Source organism: Orbicella franksi, chromosome 12 (genome assembly GCF_964199315.1).
Source record: "Orbicella franksi chromosome 12, jaOrbFran1.1, whole genome shotgun sequence".
Lineage (NCBI taxonomy): Eukaryota > Metazoa > Cnidaria > Anthozoa > Scleractinia > Merulinidae > Orbicella > Orbicella franksi.
Genome location: NC_138156.1, coordinates 23,856,559 through 23,874,241, shown reverse-complemented (window position 1 = coordinate 23,874,241; position 17,683 = coordinate 23,856,559). Strand labels below are relative to the sequence as shown.

General features: G+C 41.3%; 3 protein-coding genes across 5 annotated transcripts; 2 read left to right on the top strand and 1 right to left on the bottom strand.

Moving 5' to 3' along the window:
- The first annotated feature begins 849 nt into the window (after window positions 1-849).
- Window positions 850-4,706, top strand: LOC145463111 (uncharacterized). 2 transcript variants are annotated; one of them, XM_081446823.1, is made up of 5 exons: window positions 850-951; window positions 1,522-1,587; window positions 1,732-1,776; window positions 2,301-2,405; window positions 3,205-4,706. In XM_081446823.1, the coding sequence occupies exons 1-5, from the start codon at window positions 891-893 to the stop codon at window positions 4,206-4,208; spliced, it is 1,281 nt and encodes a 426-aa protein (XP_081302949.1). In that variant the 5' UTR covers window positions 850-890; the 3' UTR covers window positions 4,209-4,706. The 2 variants fall into 2 exon arrangements, with proteins under 2 accessions (XP_081302949.1, XP_081302948.1); XM_081446822.1 differs by having other exon boundaries at window positions 1,708-1,776.
- A 736-nt stretch (window positions 4,707-5,442) lies between these two features.
- LOC145462584 (Golgi-associated plant pathogenesis-related protein 1-like) lies at window positions 5,443-12,301 on the top strand. Of its 2 annotated transcripts, none has more exons than XM_081446149.1 (6): window positions 5,443-6,183; window positions 7,256-7,333; window positions 7,883-7,918; window positions 8,473-8,679; window positions 9,368-9,483; window positions 10,508-12,301. In XM_081446149.1, exons 2-6 carry the CDS (start codon window positions 7,282-7,284, stop codon window positions 10,793-10,795), a joined length of 699 nt encoding a protein of 232 aa, XP_081302275.1. In that variant the 5' UTR covers window positions 5,443-6,183; window positions 7,256-7,281; the 3' UTR covers window positions 10,796-12,301. The 2 variants fall into 2 exon arrangements, with proteins under 2 accessions (XP_081302275.1, XP_081302274.1); XM_081446148.1 differs by having other exon boundaries at window positions 8,461-8,679.
- On the bottom strand, window positions 12,298-17,385 carry LOC145462582 (uncharacterized). Its single transcript, XM_081446146.1, has one exon. It carries the CDS (start codon window positions 17,359-17,361, stop codon window positions 13,603-13,605), a length of 3,759 nt encoding a protein of 1,252 aa, XP_081302272.1. The 5' UTR covers window positions 17,362-17,385; the 3' UTR covers window positions 12,298-13,602.
- Window positions 17,386-17,683: the final 298 nt, after the last annotated feature.

Below are 17,683 nucleotides of genomic sequence, written 5' to 3'. Positions count from 1 at the left end.
GGAGTGTACCAAAAGAGACACGATTCGCTATCCACCTTAATTTTGAGCATTTATTGGAAATCCGGTCCTATCAAGTCAGTGACTTGATATCACAGAATACGAGGAAAGTCACAGGTCTCACAAGGCTTTTTATTGGCTAATTGTGGATTCGGGTATTGCAGTAAGGTAACAACTAATGGCAAACTAGACATCTGATTGGTTGAAAAGGTATAGACTACAGTTGATCGATAGAAGAACTCAGAACGCACCTCTTTCTGCATTTTGGCTAAGCTGGTGCTCAATATTCTCTACTGCCGCCTCGTTGTACCAAAAGAAGAATTTAGTACGTGAGAAATTAATTTGACGTGATTACTAGTGAGTAGTCTTTCAGTCGTCTCAATATTGTTTTCTTTGGCTTCGACAAAGTGAGCAATACTTAGGTTTAAACTAAACTGAATTAAATTTATTTACCTTAGATATTTTAACTGCTCAGACCTGAAGGGTGGTTTCTTGCTTTTTCTAAAAGGAACAACACTCCACTGAACCATTGAGGAATAGTAAACGAATTATGTAAAAGAGGGTGCGTTTCCCGGGTTACGTTTATCCTTAATCTTGCAAGTCGTGTTTTTTCACACGCGGCTTGCAGAGTGGCGGAGCATTTCAACCTAATAACCTGGAAAGCTGGTGGCAGCACGGTTTGTTATGACCGTATCAATGAACACTGAAACAAAAAGAAAACAGTAAACGAAGCGTGAAACTGGACTCCATTGATTAATTTTTAACGCGATCAGGTACTGTTCTCATTATATCATTATTGTTCAGCTTTGTTTGTTATGGACATCAATAAGTGATTCCAGCAGTTCGCGCCTTTTAAACATTTCCTTATTCTTTCTTTTTTTCGAAAAAGAAAGATGCGAAGGGGCTGGAAATTTGCTTTAGTGTTGGTATTAACAACTGTTCTTTGTCTCCAATGTAAGTATCCCACAAGCCACGTCTTGTAACAACACAAAAAGTAATTTGGTCAGTGTTCTAGCTTGTCAGGAGAAAGGAGGAGGAACTTGTTTTCACCTGTAAATTGCATTCCACATGAATCGACAAGTTGTGGGTGTTTTCGTTGTTAGTAGGCTGGTTATGCTGTTGGCTAAACATTGGAAAACCTTTTCATCTTACTTCGAGTGAATCAGAAGAAAGAGTTCAGCGGCATTAGCAATGTCTGTAAACTGATTAGCCGCTTCAGTCGGGAATGGTTACACAGAAATGTTCAGTACAGTACGCGTCCACGAAGAGTATTTAACACTGTCGCTTGAGAGACTGACTACTGCACGACGGCTAGTGTTGTATTAATAGATACGTCCGTTCAATATTGTTACAATTTATATGGGATTAAAACTACTTAGGAAACGTGAATTGTTTCACTGCTCGAGTTAGTCGACATTAACTGAGACGATATAGTCTCTTATTTTTACATTTAAAGTACAAGAACAGTCGTAACAAGATAGAAAGCCCCTTACTAACTAACTCTTGTTTCCTTTTTCATCGAAGGCGCGAAGTCCAAAAAGACGAAAACGAAGTTACTTAGAAAGTTATGGAATATTGGACATCCAAAAGGTCGGTGACCTCCAACATTTTTTGTACGTACACCTCTTTTACGACTATGCGTAAAACCATAATATGATATGGAATTAATGTAATTCTATAACATTCTGTCTCTTTGTTTCACCTTACAAGCCGCTCATCAAAAAACTCTTACAGGACAGAAGAAAAACGCTGTGCATCCGTCAATGGACCAAGTTGCTGGTACGAGACTTCTGTACCTGTGACAAATTTGAATTAATGTTTGACTAACTAGAGGATATAGAGGTTCATAAGAAAAAGTTTGTGTCATTTTCTGTGCTAATTTAAGGCCACTTTCTTTGGGATAACTGATTGCTTATTGTATTATCACAAGTTGAAGTCAACTTCGGCAAACAGTTGGGGACATGTTGCAGCGACAGTTTTCTTCGAGGGACAAATTGCGAAAAAGTTCTTTTGCGGTGACGAAATTTTTTCCCCCCGCAACAGGTTTGAATTCCGGGGACATAATAACCGCAATTTTCAATGTAGCATCGTGTGCACCGCTCTTGCAAACTGTCTCCGCTACAACAGAAATGAACCAATGTCCGCTTCGTGTGTACCAGCTTGCATTGCATTCTGTCCCTGCAACATACGTCCTAAGCGTGCACATGAAGGGAGTTGTCCCTGGTTAGCGTCCCTGTAACATGTCCCGTAGTGGCTGCCGGCTTTTAGAGTCTCGTAATTATATCGCAGTTCTCATTTTACAGTAATGCAAAACCCAGAGAGTTTACAACCCAGCGAGGCAGAAGAGCTGAACCAACTTCAGAACTATAACAAGCAGTATATTAACAACGAAATGGCAGCCGAGACAGGTAGTCAATAAATTACAATCTAGAACACAATAACTTTTGCTGAAATTGTGGTTGTTTATTCCGGAAAATCTTGATCAGAAAGTAAATGGTAAGACAATTTTGGCTAGACCGACCGGGAAATTTCCGAAAAAAGCGGTACGCCTTGAAAGGTAGTCCAAAATTTCCAACCGAAATTTCCGAGTGGAAAATGTGCCTATCATTTGCAACTCTTCACTGCCATTTTTGAATTAGGATTAGGTTGAATTTCGAACTCGCCCGAACGCAACTTAAGGCCATTATGCAATTTTGCTTACTATTTGCACAAACCGTTGGCGAGCCGGTTTTTCCGTCTCCGTGTAAATGGTAAACAACTTTTGTCACAAAACCGACAGCCCTGCCTAGCCACCAGTAACGATGCACTCTCAAAGCCGTCATTTATTTCGTGTAATGGTAAAGGGACATGCCTAATAGCAAAACTCATTCTAACTCTAGAAATGTACAAGTGAACGCTCGCCGGTGCCGTGAACGACACTGCCTTAGGGTTCAGTTAAGCTGATAGTAGTATTTCAGTCGGTTTTTTATGTTGCAATCAACCCAGCACTTTAAACGACAAAGATACGGTATGACCGCTCGCACAGCTTTATTTTTGAACTCTCGTCGACGGGAAGGTGGCGATCTTTGCCTTCAGATTTCTACTCCTATGGCCTTTAATTAATTATACGACAAAAATAAATTTAAGGTGACCCATCCCTCACGTATCTAACATGCTACATGGTTATAAACCAAAACCTCATTTATTTCTCTTTTTCCTGTTTTTGAGCTCTGCTGGCAGACCAAGGGATTGATGACGATTCAGCCTTAAAAATCTCAAACATGGCTGCTTTACCCAATGGAATGCCACCAGGAGCGAATCCTGCTATCAAAGCCAAAATCAGTAGTAGCAGTGCTGCTCATGCTCCAAAGGAGACGTCCACTGACCCCTCGCAGGCTTCACCTGGCGGCTACGATCCCAATGCGTACTTGTATGACGCAAACTCGTGGCCAGAGTACACCATCCATGATTCCGACTACAGCAACTTCCGGTCTGTCGAGATGAACAACATGAATGGTGAAAATACTGATATGCCAAATTATGAAAAGATTAATGGCAGACGTCCGGCCATGCCGGGTTATCAGAGTATGGAGAACGAGGGGGAAGAGGAATTTCAGGGACCGAAGTTCTCGCATGAAAAATCAGATTCTACTCAGTTCAACGACGAAGTCAAACAAGAACATGGAGATGAACCACAGAAAAAACCACCAAGCAAAGGAAACCAAGCAGATAAAGTTAATAATGAAGGTGCTGTGTCCGCCGCAGGCAAAGCAAAGACTGCTGCTGACAGTGGAACTAAGGGAGTAAGTAAATCTGACAGCAACTCAAAACCAGCACCAGGTTCCGCTCAGCAACCACCCCAGGCCCCAGCAGTGGTCAAGGCTGTAAACAATGCACCAGCAGCTAAAGATGCATCTTCCCAGAAACAGCCACAGTCAGCACCCAAGGCCGCCCCTGCAAAGCTTGACGCGTCTGTAGCTCAGATGGCAGCTTCCTTACCTCCCAAAGCTATTGCCTCCTTAGTGAGTCGTCTTGTAGGAAACGGAAAGGCTGTAGGAGCTGCACTAGGTCAAGTTCAGGGGCAACATCAAGGTCAAGGTCAAGGTCAAATCCAGAAGAACGTTGCCGGAACTGTGTCCCAGGCTCCCATTCCTCAAGATATCAACCCGGCGGAGGAGCTAAGCCAGGCAGCCACACAGCTACAGAAGGTCACCAAACCAAAGAAGCACTAAAAGAACAGTTATTGATTTCTTGTAGTCTGCATTTCATACACCGGAGAGAGAGACGACGGAGTGTAGAGCAAAATGAAACCATTATAAGTAGACTTTATATTTCAACCAATCAAATGCCGTGCCGCGTATCTCTCGACACCAGGTCTAAGAGTCAGTTAATGTAGACCTGCTCAGTACCCTAGTCTTTCAGATTTACTCTGTAAAATGATTCTAGTTTTTTGAAAGATGATTTGTACATTTAATTGATCGATCATTTTTGATTGACATAACACGCTAAAAAAGAATTAAACATGTATTTGTTCAATAAACTTGTTGTGATTTGATTTCATAAACGAGACTGTCGCAGTTCTAATAGCGCAGCTGGAAGGATTTCTCACCTTGCCGAATCAGTTTAGCTGGTACAATTTATATGGACAATTTACGCTACTGGAACGACAACTCCACCAGCTCTCACTGTTATGTGGAACTTACTAAAATGTCGGGCGAAAACAGCAACTATGTTCCACTGTTTCGTTTGCGTCGATACTAAAAATCTATTTACCTCGCCAATTCTTTTCTCTTACCAAGTTTTCACTTTCTTTGGCACTTGACCTTTGGAGATCTGGTTTCTGGCCTGCGAACCGGAAGCAATGTTTGGCCATTTTTGACTGCAGTAGGCAAAATAATGCGTCCCTCTCTAGTAAAAGTCTGCTTAACTCATAAACATGCCTAATCAAATACGGAATGATGATCTAAATTGCTGATAACTATTGTTAGTTACTCTTCATTACACCTTGATTTTTATGTGGCGGCAAACTGAGATGAGAAGTATACTTAAGATTTCATAATTTCAGTTGTTTGGGAATTTTAATATTACTTTTGTCTTACCGTATTTTACTGAGATTAAATTTCGATAAACATTTCAAAATAAAAATGAGCGATAGAAATTTTACACAACGTTTCGATGTCGTCGTGACATCATTATCAAGTGACAAGAAAATAACGGTTCAACAGTGTTATATATGCGGTGAGAGGCGTGATTGTTCATTAACACATTTGTTTAAACAAATAGTTTCGCGCGGACGGAATCCGATTGCGTGTTCAGGGTAGGTTTCTTCTTTCTAATAAACAGCATTTCGTAAATCAAACATGTTAAAAAACAAATATGTTAATGAACAATCACGCCTCTCACCACATATATAACACTGTTGAACCGTTATTTTCTTGTCACTTAATAATGATGTCATGACGACATCGAAACGTTATGTAAAATTTCTATCGCTCATTTTTATTTTGAAATGTTTACCATATTTTCTCGATTAAACGCCGGGTCTCGAATAAAAGCCGGGTCTCCCACGTAGATTCGTAAATAATACCGTCAAGGAATCTATATTCGAGGTATAGTAAGCTTTAGGTATAATTATAAGATATTTTAAAGCTCTAAAAACATTGAATAAAAACTCTCATAAACTCCAGGCTCGAATAAATAAACGCCTGGGGCGTTTAATCAAGAAAATACGGTATACTTATATACGACAGTCTTTTGGTAAACAACTATTGCATCCGAGGCCCTAGGTCCTTTTCAGCTGGTTGGGGGTGTGCGGCCCACTTCCCAAAACCCGTACCCTATTTATGACCAAAATCTGCGATTTTTCCTACCCTGTTTATGACCAAAACGGCTGAAAAACCCTACCCTTTGGGGCCGCACATAGCATTATATAGCCCATATAAGGGAGTACCCTCCCCCGCCGGGGATCGAACTCTGCCGTAAGAGATTCTCAGTACCCTAACATACGGATCAATGATTCGCTTTATTCTCGACTTCTCGATAATCACCAATAATAATTTGATGATCTCATTTTCCATACTTAATTAGTTTATCACCAGACTTGTTCGTCCGAAGCGTTAACCCTTCTGGGTAGCGGCCAATATGGCTTAAATTCTCCTGCAAAATGCGTTTTTGTCAGCGGGTTTCTCAACTCATAATCATCTAGAGGTATGTTCAGAAACATTTGATTTGGTTTCTTTTAGTCTTAAGTAAAATAGAACTATCAAAAGGTTTTCTTCGCTTCAACGAAACTGAGAACTGCAGTCGAGTTTTAGCACTAGTTAGTGGAGATCTTTGTTCTATTCGCTATTATTGGTATAAAAACATGTTCTTTATAATGAAATCGAGTTCATGACCTTTCGTTTAGAATTTTCTTTATATGTTTATTGGCAGGTTTTACTCGTAAGCTGAAAGTAAGGAGAAAAAACTTTAAAATCTTAACCGGATGAGTGAATTTAAATGGCAACCGGTTTCTTGTGTGAACGTTAAAGATACCGATTCATCTCAACCCCCTAATGATCTTTTATAGAAATACTAGTCACCTGAAACCAGCAATAACATAAGCTACCGAAAATTCGTTTTTGCTCGGAGATGTAAGCTAGTTATCACCGGCCAACTGGAGACAAAGCACTAATAATTTCACGCCATAGGAATCTTGCTGTCTCGACTAAGCAAGTGTCCCGGTTAAGGGTCAGTTATTCTTGATTTGAATAGAAACTGAAAGTAACTGAAATTAAATCCAGTATTTTTTTTTATCTGAGCTTTGACATTATCTAGAATGTATAAGTTAAAGACCCCACAGTCCTGCCAGCTGATGCGGGGAATTGTTTTCATCTCTATTTTTAGCGAAAAAAGGTTTCCACTCTCTGTACTATCGATCTACCTATTGGAGCATAGAGATCAGGGAGACGACACATAATCAACATTGGCTTCAAACTGTTTCACCAAGGATGCTATAATCTGTGTTGTTTAATTCTCTCAACTGCTTTGTATGTTGACATGTGAGCGTCAAGTTTTCTCACTTACCGGCTCAGCCTTAGTCCTAATTAACAAGTGACTCGGTTCACTTGCTTAGGAACCCGCCGACGGAAACTAAGCGACCAAAACGACCAAAACCTTCTTTGTGTACAAGAAATATGAAAAAGTGTTCTCTTTAAGTAATGTGCGTTCTCTTCGGTGTTACATGCATGGTTATTCATGATGTGTACCAATCATGATGCGATTTGATGTCCTCTTTCAGATTGTCCTTCTCAAGCCAAGACAGAAATGTTCAGGGAAAGCTGGGTTGATACTCTTATATTTCTCGTGTTATTCTGGAGTAAGTAATAAAAGCTGAGAATATATAAATATACAGGTCATAGCGTAAGTTTTAAAAATCATAGAAAATTTCATTTTTTGCTTGTGTCGTTAAAACTGTCTTGTGAAAAACAGAACCACGGCTTGTATTCTAAATACTTTATTACCTTAAAGCAGTTTAATCAGGACGGAAGGAAAGAAAACGCCAGGGATTTCCCTCCTTTGTTTGTTGTCGTTGTTGTTATTGTTGTTTGTTTTTGTTATTTCTTTTGTTATCCGGAAAACGTTTTAATCAGGGTTTTGCCTTAGAGCAGACGCGGTCTTTAATTTCCGTGGTTAATCAATTCGCCAGTCACTCGGTAGGACAGCTCCTGGGTAATCAATGTACTCTTAATGCTTCGATTATCAACACCGTAAAATAAAAGACTCCAAATAAAATAAAAAATAGCTATACCAACACAACGCAAAGCAAAAACCAACAACTGTTTGGGAAACACCAAGTAACTTGTGTATTCATTTTAAATCTGATCGCTTGATCCTTGTCTTTCTGTTGTGTTTGTTTTTCTCTCAGTTCCGTGTCATGTTGGTGTTAGCGACAAAGTACAAGGTACGTTCTCTCCGGCATTCAGTGTTTTTTTGTTTCATAAGTCTTCAGGGTTTCAATTGGTGGATAGACAATGTGGTATTCATTACAAACAGTCTACCTAAGGGTACTTGACGATTATAGCCTTTTTCGCAAAACGCTTCTCAATAAGCTCATTTGAGCACAATTTAATTATTGGACAATTAGAGCAGAGATAAATGGGTTATTAATATTTTGACCAAACTTGTTCTGTCAAGATGGCTGAATGTTGACGAAGTTCTTTGTCTGCCTGCCTCTATGAACTGAGAAACAGTCCAGGCACATAATCTGGCGAAAAAGGACAATATCTAGCCAAATTGACCGAAAAACTCGTTCAATAAAGGATTTATTACATGGCACAGAGTTCACTATTTTCTTGTGGAAAACTGCGGGCAGTCCCGATCAAGTGTGCAAGACACCGCCATTTTTCCCGCTCTTGGTTTATATCATCTCGCTTGCTCACGGAGCTAGCTATAAAGTGACACATATATATTACTAGGTGATATGCTTCTGATTACAATTTAAAGCTCTTAATTCAGTTACACCAAAGATTGCTGCACAGCCTCACCAAGCACTGCAGGCTCATAACAGGTACCGTGCTCTGCACCATTCTCCCTTTCTAAACTGGTCAGAAGGCCTTGCTACTGAAGCTCAGGCCATAGCACAGAGTTTAGCGACACAGGACATGCACTCTGGAAGAAAAGATTCTGCCACGGACCTAGGTCAAAACATGGCTAAGCTAGCAGGTATGAACATATAAACAAAAAAAACGACGATTAATGTGCGAAGACAACCTCGTTCCCAGGCTCTCTTTCCTTTCAACGAAAAAGAGGGGCAAAGGAGAGAGAGCCTGGGAATGCGGTTGGTGTGAAGGCTTTCAGAGCGGAAAAACGCACTGCGCAGCTTTCTGTGCAACCCTAGCACTGCTTGCGGGCTCAGATTGGCTGCAACGGTGGAAAGAATGGCGGACTGATGATGAGGTACGCGAGGACGTCGTTCGGTTGATTTATTTATACTTGGGCAAGCATGAATTTTTTTCGTCATTTCACTGTTAAGAAAACAAGGCTATCCCTGCCTGCTATGAGGTTCCATTTCTTATATATTCAGTGGTTTGCATATATGGATGCAATATGTAAAGAGTGTCTGTGGATAAAATGTGTCTTTGCACCGAGATTTCTTGTAGACCGCTTGGAAATAAAGGGTTCGTAAACGTTCTTAATGTTAATTCTGTCCCAAAAAAATTGATTACCCGTGACATGATTACCCGTGACCTTGAGTGTCCCTGACATGATTATTGTATAATCTGCAGCTAGATGACGTCACAGGTGCTGATTTCGAAAATTCACTGTACGCTTTCGGCCAATCAGAAAAGAGATAGTTAGTTCAATGTATAATAATTACTAATAGTTACTATGTTATTTTCATGTAATCAAGGTTCCATGGCATGTGAGGACGCGGGAGAAATCGCCACAAACTTATGGTACAGCCAGGCCAAAAACTACAGCTACTCAGACCCAAGGCTCAATGCTGACACTGACACTTTCACTCAGGTTAGAGAATATTTTAACTTTTCCTTATTCAGAAGAAGGTAAGACTACTCCCGTCTATACACCCCAACAGGAGCCCCTCACTGAGAGCATACAACTCCCATACTAAACCTGTGTCATGGCATTTTTTTTAGACTAGTCTATTTTTAGAGAAACCAGAAACTGCAAAGTACCGCATACGATAAACGCTGCCAACGTAGTTTAGACTTCTTTTCCCATGAAATAGGTCAGTTCCGGTCTACATGAGAGCGCATCGGTAAGTAACAAAATTATTTTTTTTTATTAATCTTCTGGTGAAATGATGACGTCACTGAGTCAAAAATTAAGTCCCTTCTTGTGATTGGTCACTGAGGTTCCTACGGGGGTCTGAATTCGCGGTAAATTCAAACTGAAAATAGATCGGTCTAAACAGCAAATTCATAATTATTATTATTATTATCGGTCTGTGAAAACACGGTGACAGGAATATGGGGTAATTGTACGCTCCTAGTGATGGACTCCTACCCCAGGCCTTATATTTAAATGTGACAGCTTTCTATTTTTTGTTGGGGAAGATTAAGGCGGGGGTAAACGTGAATTTAAGTGAAATTTTAGGAAGTTTAAAGAGAGATTAAAAGGAAAAAAAGGGGTTTGGAACACTACCAGACAGTTGATTGCCCCCAAAAGGGCTCCCCGGGTTGGTGGGCAACTGTTTGGTGTACGTCTACCAATTTCTAACTTCAAATTCTAATTTTAAAACAGCATCAAATCTTCAAAATTTCATATTTCCATAAATTTTACTAGTTCTTTGAGAAAAACTATTTATCCCCAAATATACTCAAAAATCACCAAAAAATTTACAAAACGGCCGAAAACGTAGCTACGTAAAATGAGCAGAGAGATTTTTCACTGCTTGAAACGTGAACGAGATGTTTGCATTCAAACCATATATAATACCCAGCAAAAATACGGCCTTTATGTTAACCCCCGCCTTAAGTGTTACATATTGTGTTATTAATCAACATGTTTTCTTCATTGTAAATCCAAGGTAATATGGAAGGACACAAAGGAAGTTGGAATTGGATGCGCTAAAAGCTCTATTACTCAATCAGGGCCCATGTACGTCGTAGCTCTTTATAAACCCGCGGGAAATATCCCGAAGCTTTTGCGTCAGAATGTGTTTGAGCCCGGTCCGCGTGGGAATGATCCAGACGTCTACTCCACACTGTTTAGACGGCATTTCGAAAAGGCGAGGAGCCTGGGACGAATTCAACGAAAACGTTGGCTCGAGGGCGCAGAAACGCCGGTTCGAGAGCGGAACAAGTTGAAAGACTAAGATTTATCGGTCCAGCTCTTTCTCCTGTAAATTAAAGGTTGCCTTGGATGTCGTAAATAAGTCAGGGTGACGAGAAAAAGGAAAAAAACCTGCATTTTTGTCGTTTTGTATGGCTCTTTTCATTGAAATAGTCCAGTGTAAGCAATGGGAACAAGCCCACGGGACTCCAAAGGAGAACATTGGCCAGCATGACGTCACATGTTTACGTCATATTACCTAGTGAATAACCACGGGTTCCTTCAGTTCTCAGAAACATTCCACGTGTGTCTCACAACCAAGTTGTGTATTTGTAATAAGTGGTGAATAAAATTGAAAACTTTTGTGTAAACAGCTTCACACAAAAACTGCCACTCCATGAAGCCATGCAACACAGCCTCGAATTGACTAACTTGACTTTTTCTTGAATTTTAATAAAACCTTCATATTTTTGTTGTGTTCTGGATGTGGTAAACAGTATGAAAGGATACAGTGGTCTTTACCGCAGCTTATCGCTGTGTCATTTGAATTTTTGAGGAAACAAAGTGATCCACGATTTTTTTTTATTTTTTTATTGTTATTGTTTTTGTTTTAGTTTGGTTTCTTCGTGTTCTTACAATCTTTCTTGTATGGTCCAAACACTGGACATGTTTGGTTGTCGATAAAGTGTTGAGCACACACCCTGACAATGAGAAAACTGCGGAACGACTTCGTTACAGGAATGCAAAACCCCTTCATAAATGGGCAGAGAACCTTAATTTTCATCGATGCTGAAGACAGTTTTTTTTCCTAAGACATCTTGAAGAAACCAAGCGTTGTTAAGGAAACTATTTTTTTTTGTGAACTTTACGGCTTACTGGTTAATATAAAATTGAACACTTGCTCATTGATAAAAAAAAATGACATTTGATTTTCGCTAGAAGTCGAACTCTGAGCTGTTTTCACTAACCAACGAGCCAGCAATAGTAGAAACCTGTGAATTGATATGATAAAAAACATACATGTCACAATCCAATCTTTCTTAGTGACGGATTGGTTAAATCTTTATATTGCAAACACCAATCGATTGTTTGGCGCCATCACCTCAGAAATCGTCATTTTGCATCCAGGCCAAGGGGCCTGGACCCCGTCTCTTCGGCCAACTCTCTACAACTGTCTTGCTATCCTACCCACAACCTTTTTTCACCAACTCCGGGGGGTACTTCCTATAATGGCTTATGCAGGGAGGCTCCGCCCGAAAGGGGTGCCTTTTCCAAGCTTCAGGTAAGTAAAACGACAGGTACATGAATGGGCAGGGTAATCTGTTATTTAGGTGTTTAAAGGTGACTTAAAATTATAATACTTCTAACAGAAGCACCTTACGGCTGTGTCATCTAATTTATTAAGCTTTACACCATAAACCTCTTTTCAAGGGTTTAGAAACGAGATGTAATGTAGTAGCTTTGCTATTAAATGGTAGACAAAAGGGTAAGGGTTTGAACATTGGGGCGCAGCCTCCCCGTATAAAACTTTGTCGATTACCTTCCCCCCCCCCCCTACCGGGCACCGGCCCTTCACCTTGTATGCAAGACTGAATCAGTCACTGATAGCAATGTCGCTGATCGTGCAACAACAAAATCACGTCTGGATTAATGGGCAGAAATAAATCTCTGCAAAAAATATCAATCTAAACAGTATTCCCTTGTGATAACTTGTGGTACATGGTTGTGTTACAATTTTAACCTTGGTTCAGTTTCAATTTTTTCTTTGTTTTATACTCACCAAAACAAAGAAAAAGTTAATGTTGAACCAAGGATAAAATTGAACCACAACATAGCCAAAACTATTTCGCGAAACAAAGCGATTTTTCTTGTCGTTATTTCTTTGTTCCTGTAATTAAATCTCTTAGCTTACATTAATTGAAAATGAAGTTATTGCACACAAGCAAATGCTGGCTGGTTTCTGTGGAAACTACTTTTTCCATCTCAAGAAATTGAAAATGTCCTAGAGCTTGAAATTTTATGCCCCACATTAAGGCTGATTGTTTAGTCTTAACCCGACTGCTTATACTCTTGGCCATAACAGAATCAGCTGGCCACGTCATAATGGCTCCCGCTTCAGACCCTTTTTAGTCGATACCTCTTACTAACCGAGTTCGAGGGCCGTACTGTAAGTTACGGACCGAGTTTTTCCCCCATCGATTTATGGCCCAAGCGCGAAGCGCGCGGGCCATAATTCGAAGGGGGAAACGAGGATCCGTAACTTACAGTACGGACCGAGAAAACGAGGTTAGTAACATATTTATTATATCTCTATTGTGTGTCTGACGGGATCGGGAACGATTTCTATTCACGCGGAACGGCTTCAAATTTCTGACGCACCTCGAAAGCAAAACGAGTCAATTTGAAATCAGTGTTAAGTGACTCTTAAGTCGTTAGCAGGTTTCAATTCACAATTTCAGAAGTAAAAGAAAGTTTTAAACTCTTACTTGCTAAAGAGGTTAAGAACACATGGCGATAAATCAAACATTTTGACAACAAAAATAGCTTTAAATTTTAGCGGGCCGTACAGTAGAATACGGCCCGCTAAATTGACCAATCACAGCGCGCATACTAACTGAGAGATATAACAAAATTTAAACTCAACTATGATTATTCCAGTAAAGTAACAGTGACAGAAGTGTTTGCAATTATCAATGAACAATGTAAAATAGCACAAACAGTCCAAAAGCTGTCGTGTCTGCTTGTCAAGAAACACCATCTTCAGTGCTGGGTCACTGAATTTTGGCGGAAAATCGGAAACCCTGATGGTTTCGGACAGTAAATTCAATAGTGCTGAGGAGGAGGCCATTTTTACCTATCCAAGGCTCCTGATCCTGCTTTGTGCACCACCGTTTCTGAAGGAAAGTCTAGGTCTTCGTCGTCTTTGCACCACCCACTGTCGCAACGCACTCTGGTCTTCCTGTACAAAACCCAGGCTTTTACAGCAAACGGGCCATAAGCCATGATTTGAATGAGTACCCTCAAGGCGGCTTTGTGGCGTTCCTGGATATCATCGTTTTCAGTGGCTGAACTGAAGGCCGCCATGATGGACAGGTTCCATAAGAGGAGAGCGTCTGACCTGTTCGCCAAGACGTAATTACATGCCTCGCCATCTTTGCCTTCCTCAGATCTTTTGTAGGGTCTCACGTAGGAAAAGATTAACAGGATCGTAATGCAGGTGACCTCCAAAAGCGACCGATTTACGGGACCAGATGGAACATACGTGGCTATCAGCAGCACGACCAGGCGACAAATGAAGTAAAAAGCTGCAAACCATCGATGTTGGTCCTTGAAGCAGCTCTGAAGCACGTCAAAGATTGGTTTGAAGCGGTTTAGGTTTAACACTGGCTTAAGGCACCGCGTGAAGAAAGGTCGGAACATCAGAATCAACGGAAATGGAACCACGAAGAAAACAAGGAATAAGACAGCAATACTTCCATAGACAGCATGCTTGCCTCTAAAGAAGTCCGTGTGCCCACTGACGTATAGCACTGTCTTGTCACCAATAACTGTAGGGTGCAGAATCTCTAGGCATGCTGAAGTGATGCCTGTGTAACAGAGGACAATGATGGTGCAGATGGCGCGGAAGGGTGCCTTCACTCGCCGACTGAAGCACCAATTTGGGTACTTGCCCACTAACTTGGCCAGAGCGACAACCGCAAACAAAACGAAAGCAGGCGTTAAAAGCTGAATGAAAAGCTTATCTGCGTAATCCAAATGAGACGAAAAGCAAAAGTGAGTTCCAATCCACAGGCGGAAATTGACCAAATTGAGGATAAAGAACATAAAATAGTCTCTGAACATGAATTGTTCTCCGACGACTTGCCACATCACTTGGTAGAAGTACAAACAACCATTCAGCCACCCTGTGAATGCGTCAACGTCAAAAATCATTGCTAGACTTATCACTCCAAATATTACGACCAGGTATATTGGTATCATAAGAAGATAGCCATACTTTCCACACTCAAAGCAGCTACGGTGACCAAACACCACGCTGAAACCCGTCCGGCATTTCCCACACAAAATACTCCCCGGCTCTCTGTTACCTGCACACATTTCTTCAACGATAAAGACACATTCATCCTCAGCAAGTAACAAAGCATGACCCTGAGGGCAGTTGCAGAGGCCATGTGGACAACGATAAGAAGTAAAGTTCCCATCCACCATTCCAGCCCAGAAACCACGTTTAAGATAAACGGTCTTTCCACTTTTGTCGCATCTTGAGACACCCTCAGATTGCTCGTGGCACACGCAACTTCCATCCTTGAGATAGAATCCAGGATTACAACGTTTCAAAGATGTCACTTGAATGTTCCTCTGCAGAATTTGTCTTCCGATATGCCGAAGAACCACTGTGAATTCGCCTCCAACGTCGCCTCCCAGTTTGAGGCGAGAGATGTTTCCATCAGCTACAAAGAGCGACGAAGATGTTTGTAAATGTACAGAAGTAGAATCTTCTCCTTTCGTAGAATTCATCACTGAGACTTCTATAATTCCACGAACAGGATTGTTCTTCTCGTCGCGTAGCTGAACAACTGGGTTAAAAACTTCACTTGGGGAGACATTCCAGTCACCCCTCCTGTAGACGATATCCACAGGATTCGTGACGACTTCTCGTTTATCAGTTTGATTTAAACGTCGCGACGACTTCTCCGACGTGCGGATGTATTCAATAAACTTCCAGTCCAATACGGAGTTGTTTAGTCGTGTCTCCCCAGGCTTACGGCATTTTTTAAGACTTGTAACAAAAACAGAGTGTCCGGAGGAATTGTCGAGTGCTTGGTTATCTTGAAAAATTACTCGCGTGTCCCAGTCATCGAAGTTACTCCAGCTATCCTCGTAACCAAAGAAGCAAGCATTTGGGTTATCTCCAGATACACCATAGCTAATCTGCGGAGACCCAGGGGTCTGGATGAACATAGCTCCCCCTTTATCTGAACATGAGTTCTGCTTGAAAAAGAGTCTCGATTTCTTCATCAGTATAATCCGTGAATTTCCGTACATTGCCACTGCTCCTCCTCGAAATCCTCTGTTGCCAACAAATTCAACGTTGCCGTGAAGTTCTAGTGTTCCACCATCTAAGACAAGTGCGGTAAAATTGTTGTTCCTGATGGTTGTGTTTCCTCGAAAAGTGATCGATACATCCACGCTGTAGATCGCCCCTTCTCCGATGAGAACATTTCTTTCATGAATTTCGACTTGGTTGTTTTCCACTTGACTATGGTTAAAATCGACATGAAACGAAATTTCGGGGCCGATGTGATCTCTATTTTGATTAAACAGGAACGCAGCTATGGCCGATCCAACAGTTCCCTTGTTTCCCCTCCACTGACACGATTGGAAAGAGAAAATACTTTCGCTGTTGAACTTGTGTTTGCATTTGCAAAAAATAGAGGTGCCATAGACAGAGACACCCCCTCCCCACTGGCCCCAGTTATCTCGAAACACCGAGTTCACGAAACGAACTTTGTTCAGTGGAACAGAGACACCTGGTGTTAGCATGTTCCCTACACGAGCTCCTCCACCAGCCGAGCGTCCAACGTTACCATCAAATACACTGTTTTCGACCAGGAGGACGTTTCTGCTACTCGCATCAGCAAACTCGACCATCAGGCCCCCTCCCCACGGTGCTTTGTTTGCCAAAAACGTACAGTTTTGAATGAGCACTGAGGAATTGCTAGCATAACCCACCATGGATATTCCCAAACCACCTCCTTGGCCGCTGAACGGATTCTCAAACCTTTCTTGGAAATAGTCCGGGGAAACCGACGCTCTGGTAACTTCGTTTCTGAGAAAGCTGCAGTTCGTGAAGGTGTAACGGTTGCCATGGATATAAGTGTCATGCTCGGCTGACGTCACATTCGTGAAGCTTGGACGATGCCGAGTGAAGTTGTTTAATTTCAGGAAAATACCTCCACCGGAAGTGATATAATGGAACCCGTTCTGTTCTTTTTCTGGCCTATGGGTAGATTGAATAGGATAGGCGTCCGAACCTGCTGTGTTGTTCTCAAAAATACAGTCCGTCACTTCTAACACGCCTCCGATTTCGTAGAAATTTGCCGCGTGACCTACCGAACCTGATATCTGGACGCTTCGCATCCAAATATTTCTGCAATAGTCAAAATGAATGGCTGTCTTGAATTTGGAAAGAGGAGACGAAATAGCAGCCTCTTGCCATCCTCCGCAGTTCAACAGTTTGAGACCTTGAAGAGTTATGTTTTCACTGAGGAAGAAGGCGAGGCTTCCATTGGGTTCGCAAGTTATTTCGACGTCGACATTCGAGGCAGATTCGCCGTATCCTCCAAATATGCTGAAATGTTTCACTTTCTCAAAAGTAAGACTTTTACGAAGATTGTACTCTCCTTTGTCAAGTCGCAAAACCGTCGAATTAAACCCTGAAGGCAAAAGCAATTCATAAACATACTCTAACGTTTGACACGGATCATTTCGTTCCCCACACGATCGCGTGTCGTTACCTTTCGGGGAGATGAACATTTCAGATTTCCGTGAACTCGCTGTGCTCGCAGAAAAGACCAGGCAGAGGAGAAGAGTAAATATATGCTCCATTATGCAGCTGATTATACAGGAATGGCTTGACCTCAGACGACTCTTTGTATGAAGTTAAACCCAGGTAAATCGATCGGAGATATTAGATTACGAGATGACGTAAAAGTATTATGGATTTCCTCCCTTTCTTAGAAATAGCCACCTCCTTACAATTTATCGATGAGCAAATGTTTAGGGAAAAACTTCCTCGAAAGGCCGGATAGAAAGTTTATTGGGGTATCTTGTTATTATTTATTTTAGCAGTTATCCGACTTATGTTAATTCTGAGAATTTGGTAGCACGTCAAGGCAAGTCTTCGGCTGTTTGCAAGGTTGTTTACCAT

Coding starts and splice junctions, on each gene's coding strand:
- LOC145463111 (XM_081446822.1), top strand. CDS start 891: ATGCGAAGGGGCTGGAAATTTGCTTTAGTGTTGGTATTAACAACTGTT. Junction 952..1,521: donor AACTGTTCTTTGTCTCCAAT/GTAAGTATCCCA, acceptor TTTTCATCGAAG/GCGCGAAGTCCAAAAAGACG. Junction 1,777..2,300: donor GTCAATGGACCAAGTTGCTG/GTACGAGACTTC, acceptor CTCATTTTACAG/TAATGCAAAACCCAGAGAGT.
- LOC145462584 (XM_081446148.1), top strand. CDS start 7,282: ATGTTCAGGGAAAGCTGGGTTGATACTCTTATATTTCTCGTGTTATTC. Junction 7,919..8,460: donor TGTTAGCGACAAAGTACAAG/GTACGTTCTCTC, acceptor TACAATTTAAAG/CTCTTAATTCAGTTACACCA. Junction 8,680..9,367: donor AAACATGGCTAAGCTAGCAG/GTATGAACATAT, acceptor CATGTAATCAAG/GTTCCATGGCATGTGAGGAC.
- LOC145462582 (XM_081446146.1), bottom strand. CDS start 17,361: ATGGAGCATATATTTACTCTTCTCCTCTGCCTGGTCTTTTCTGCGAGC.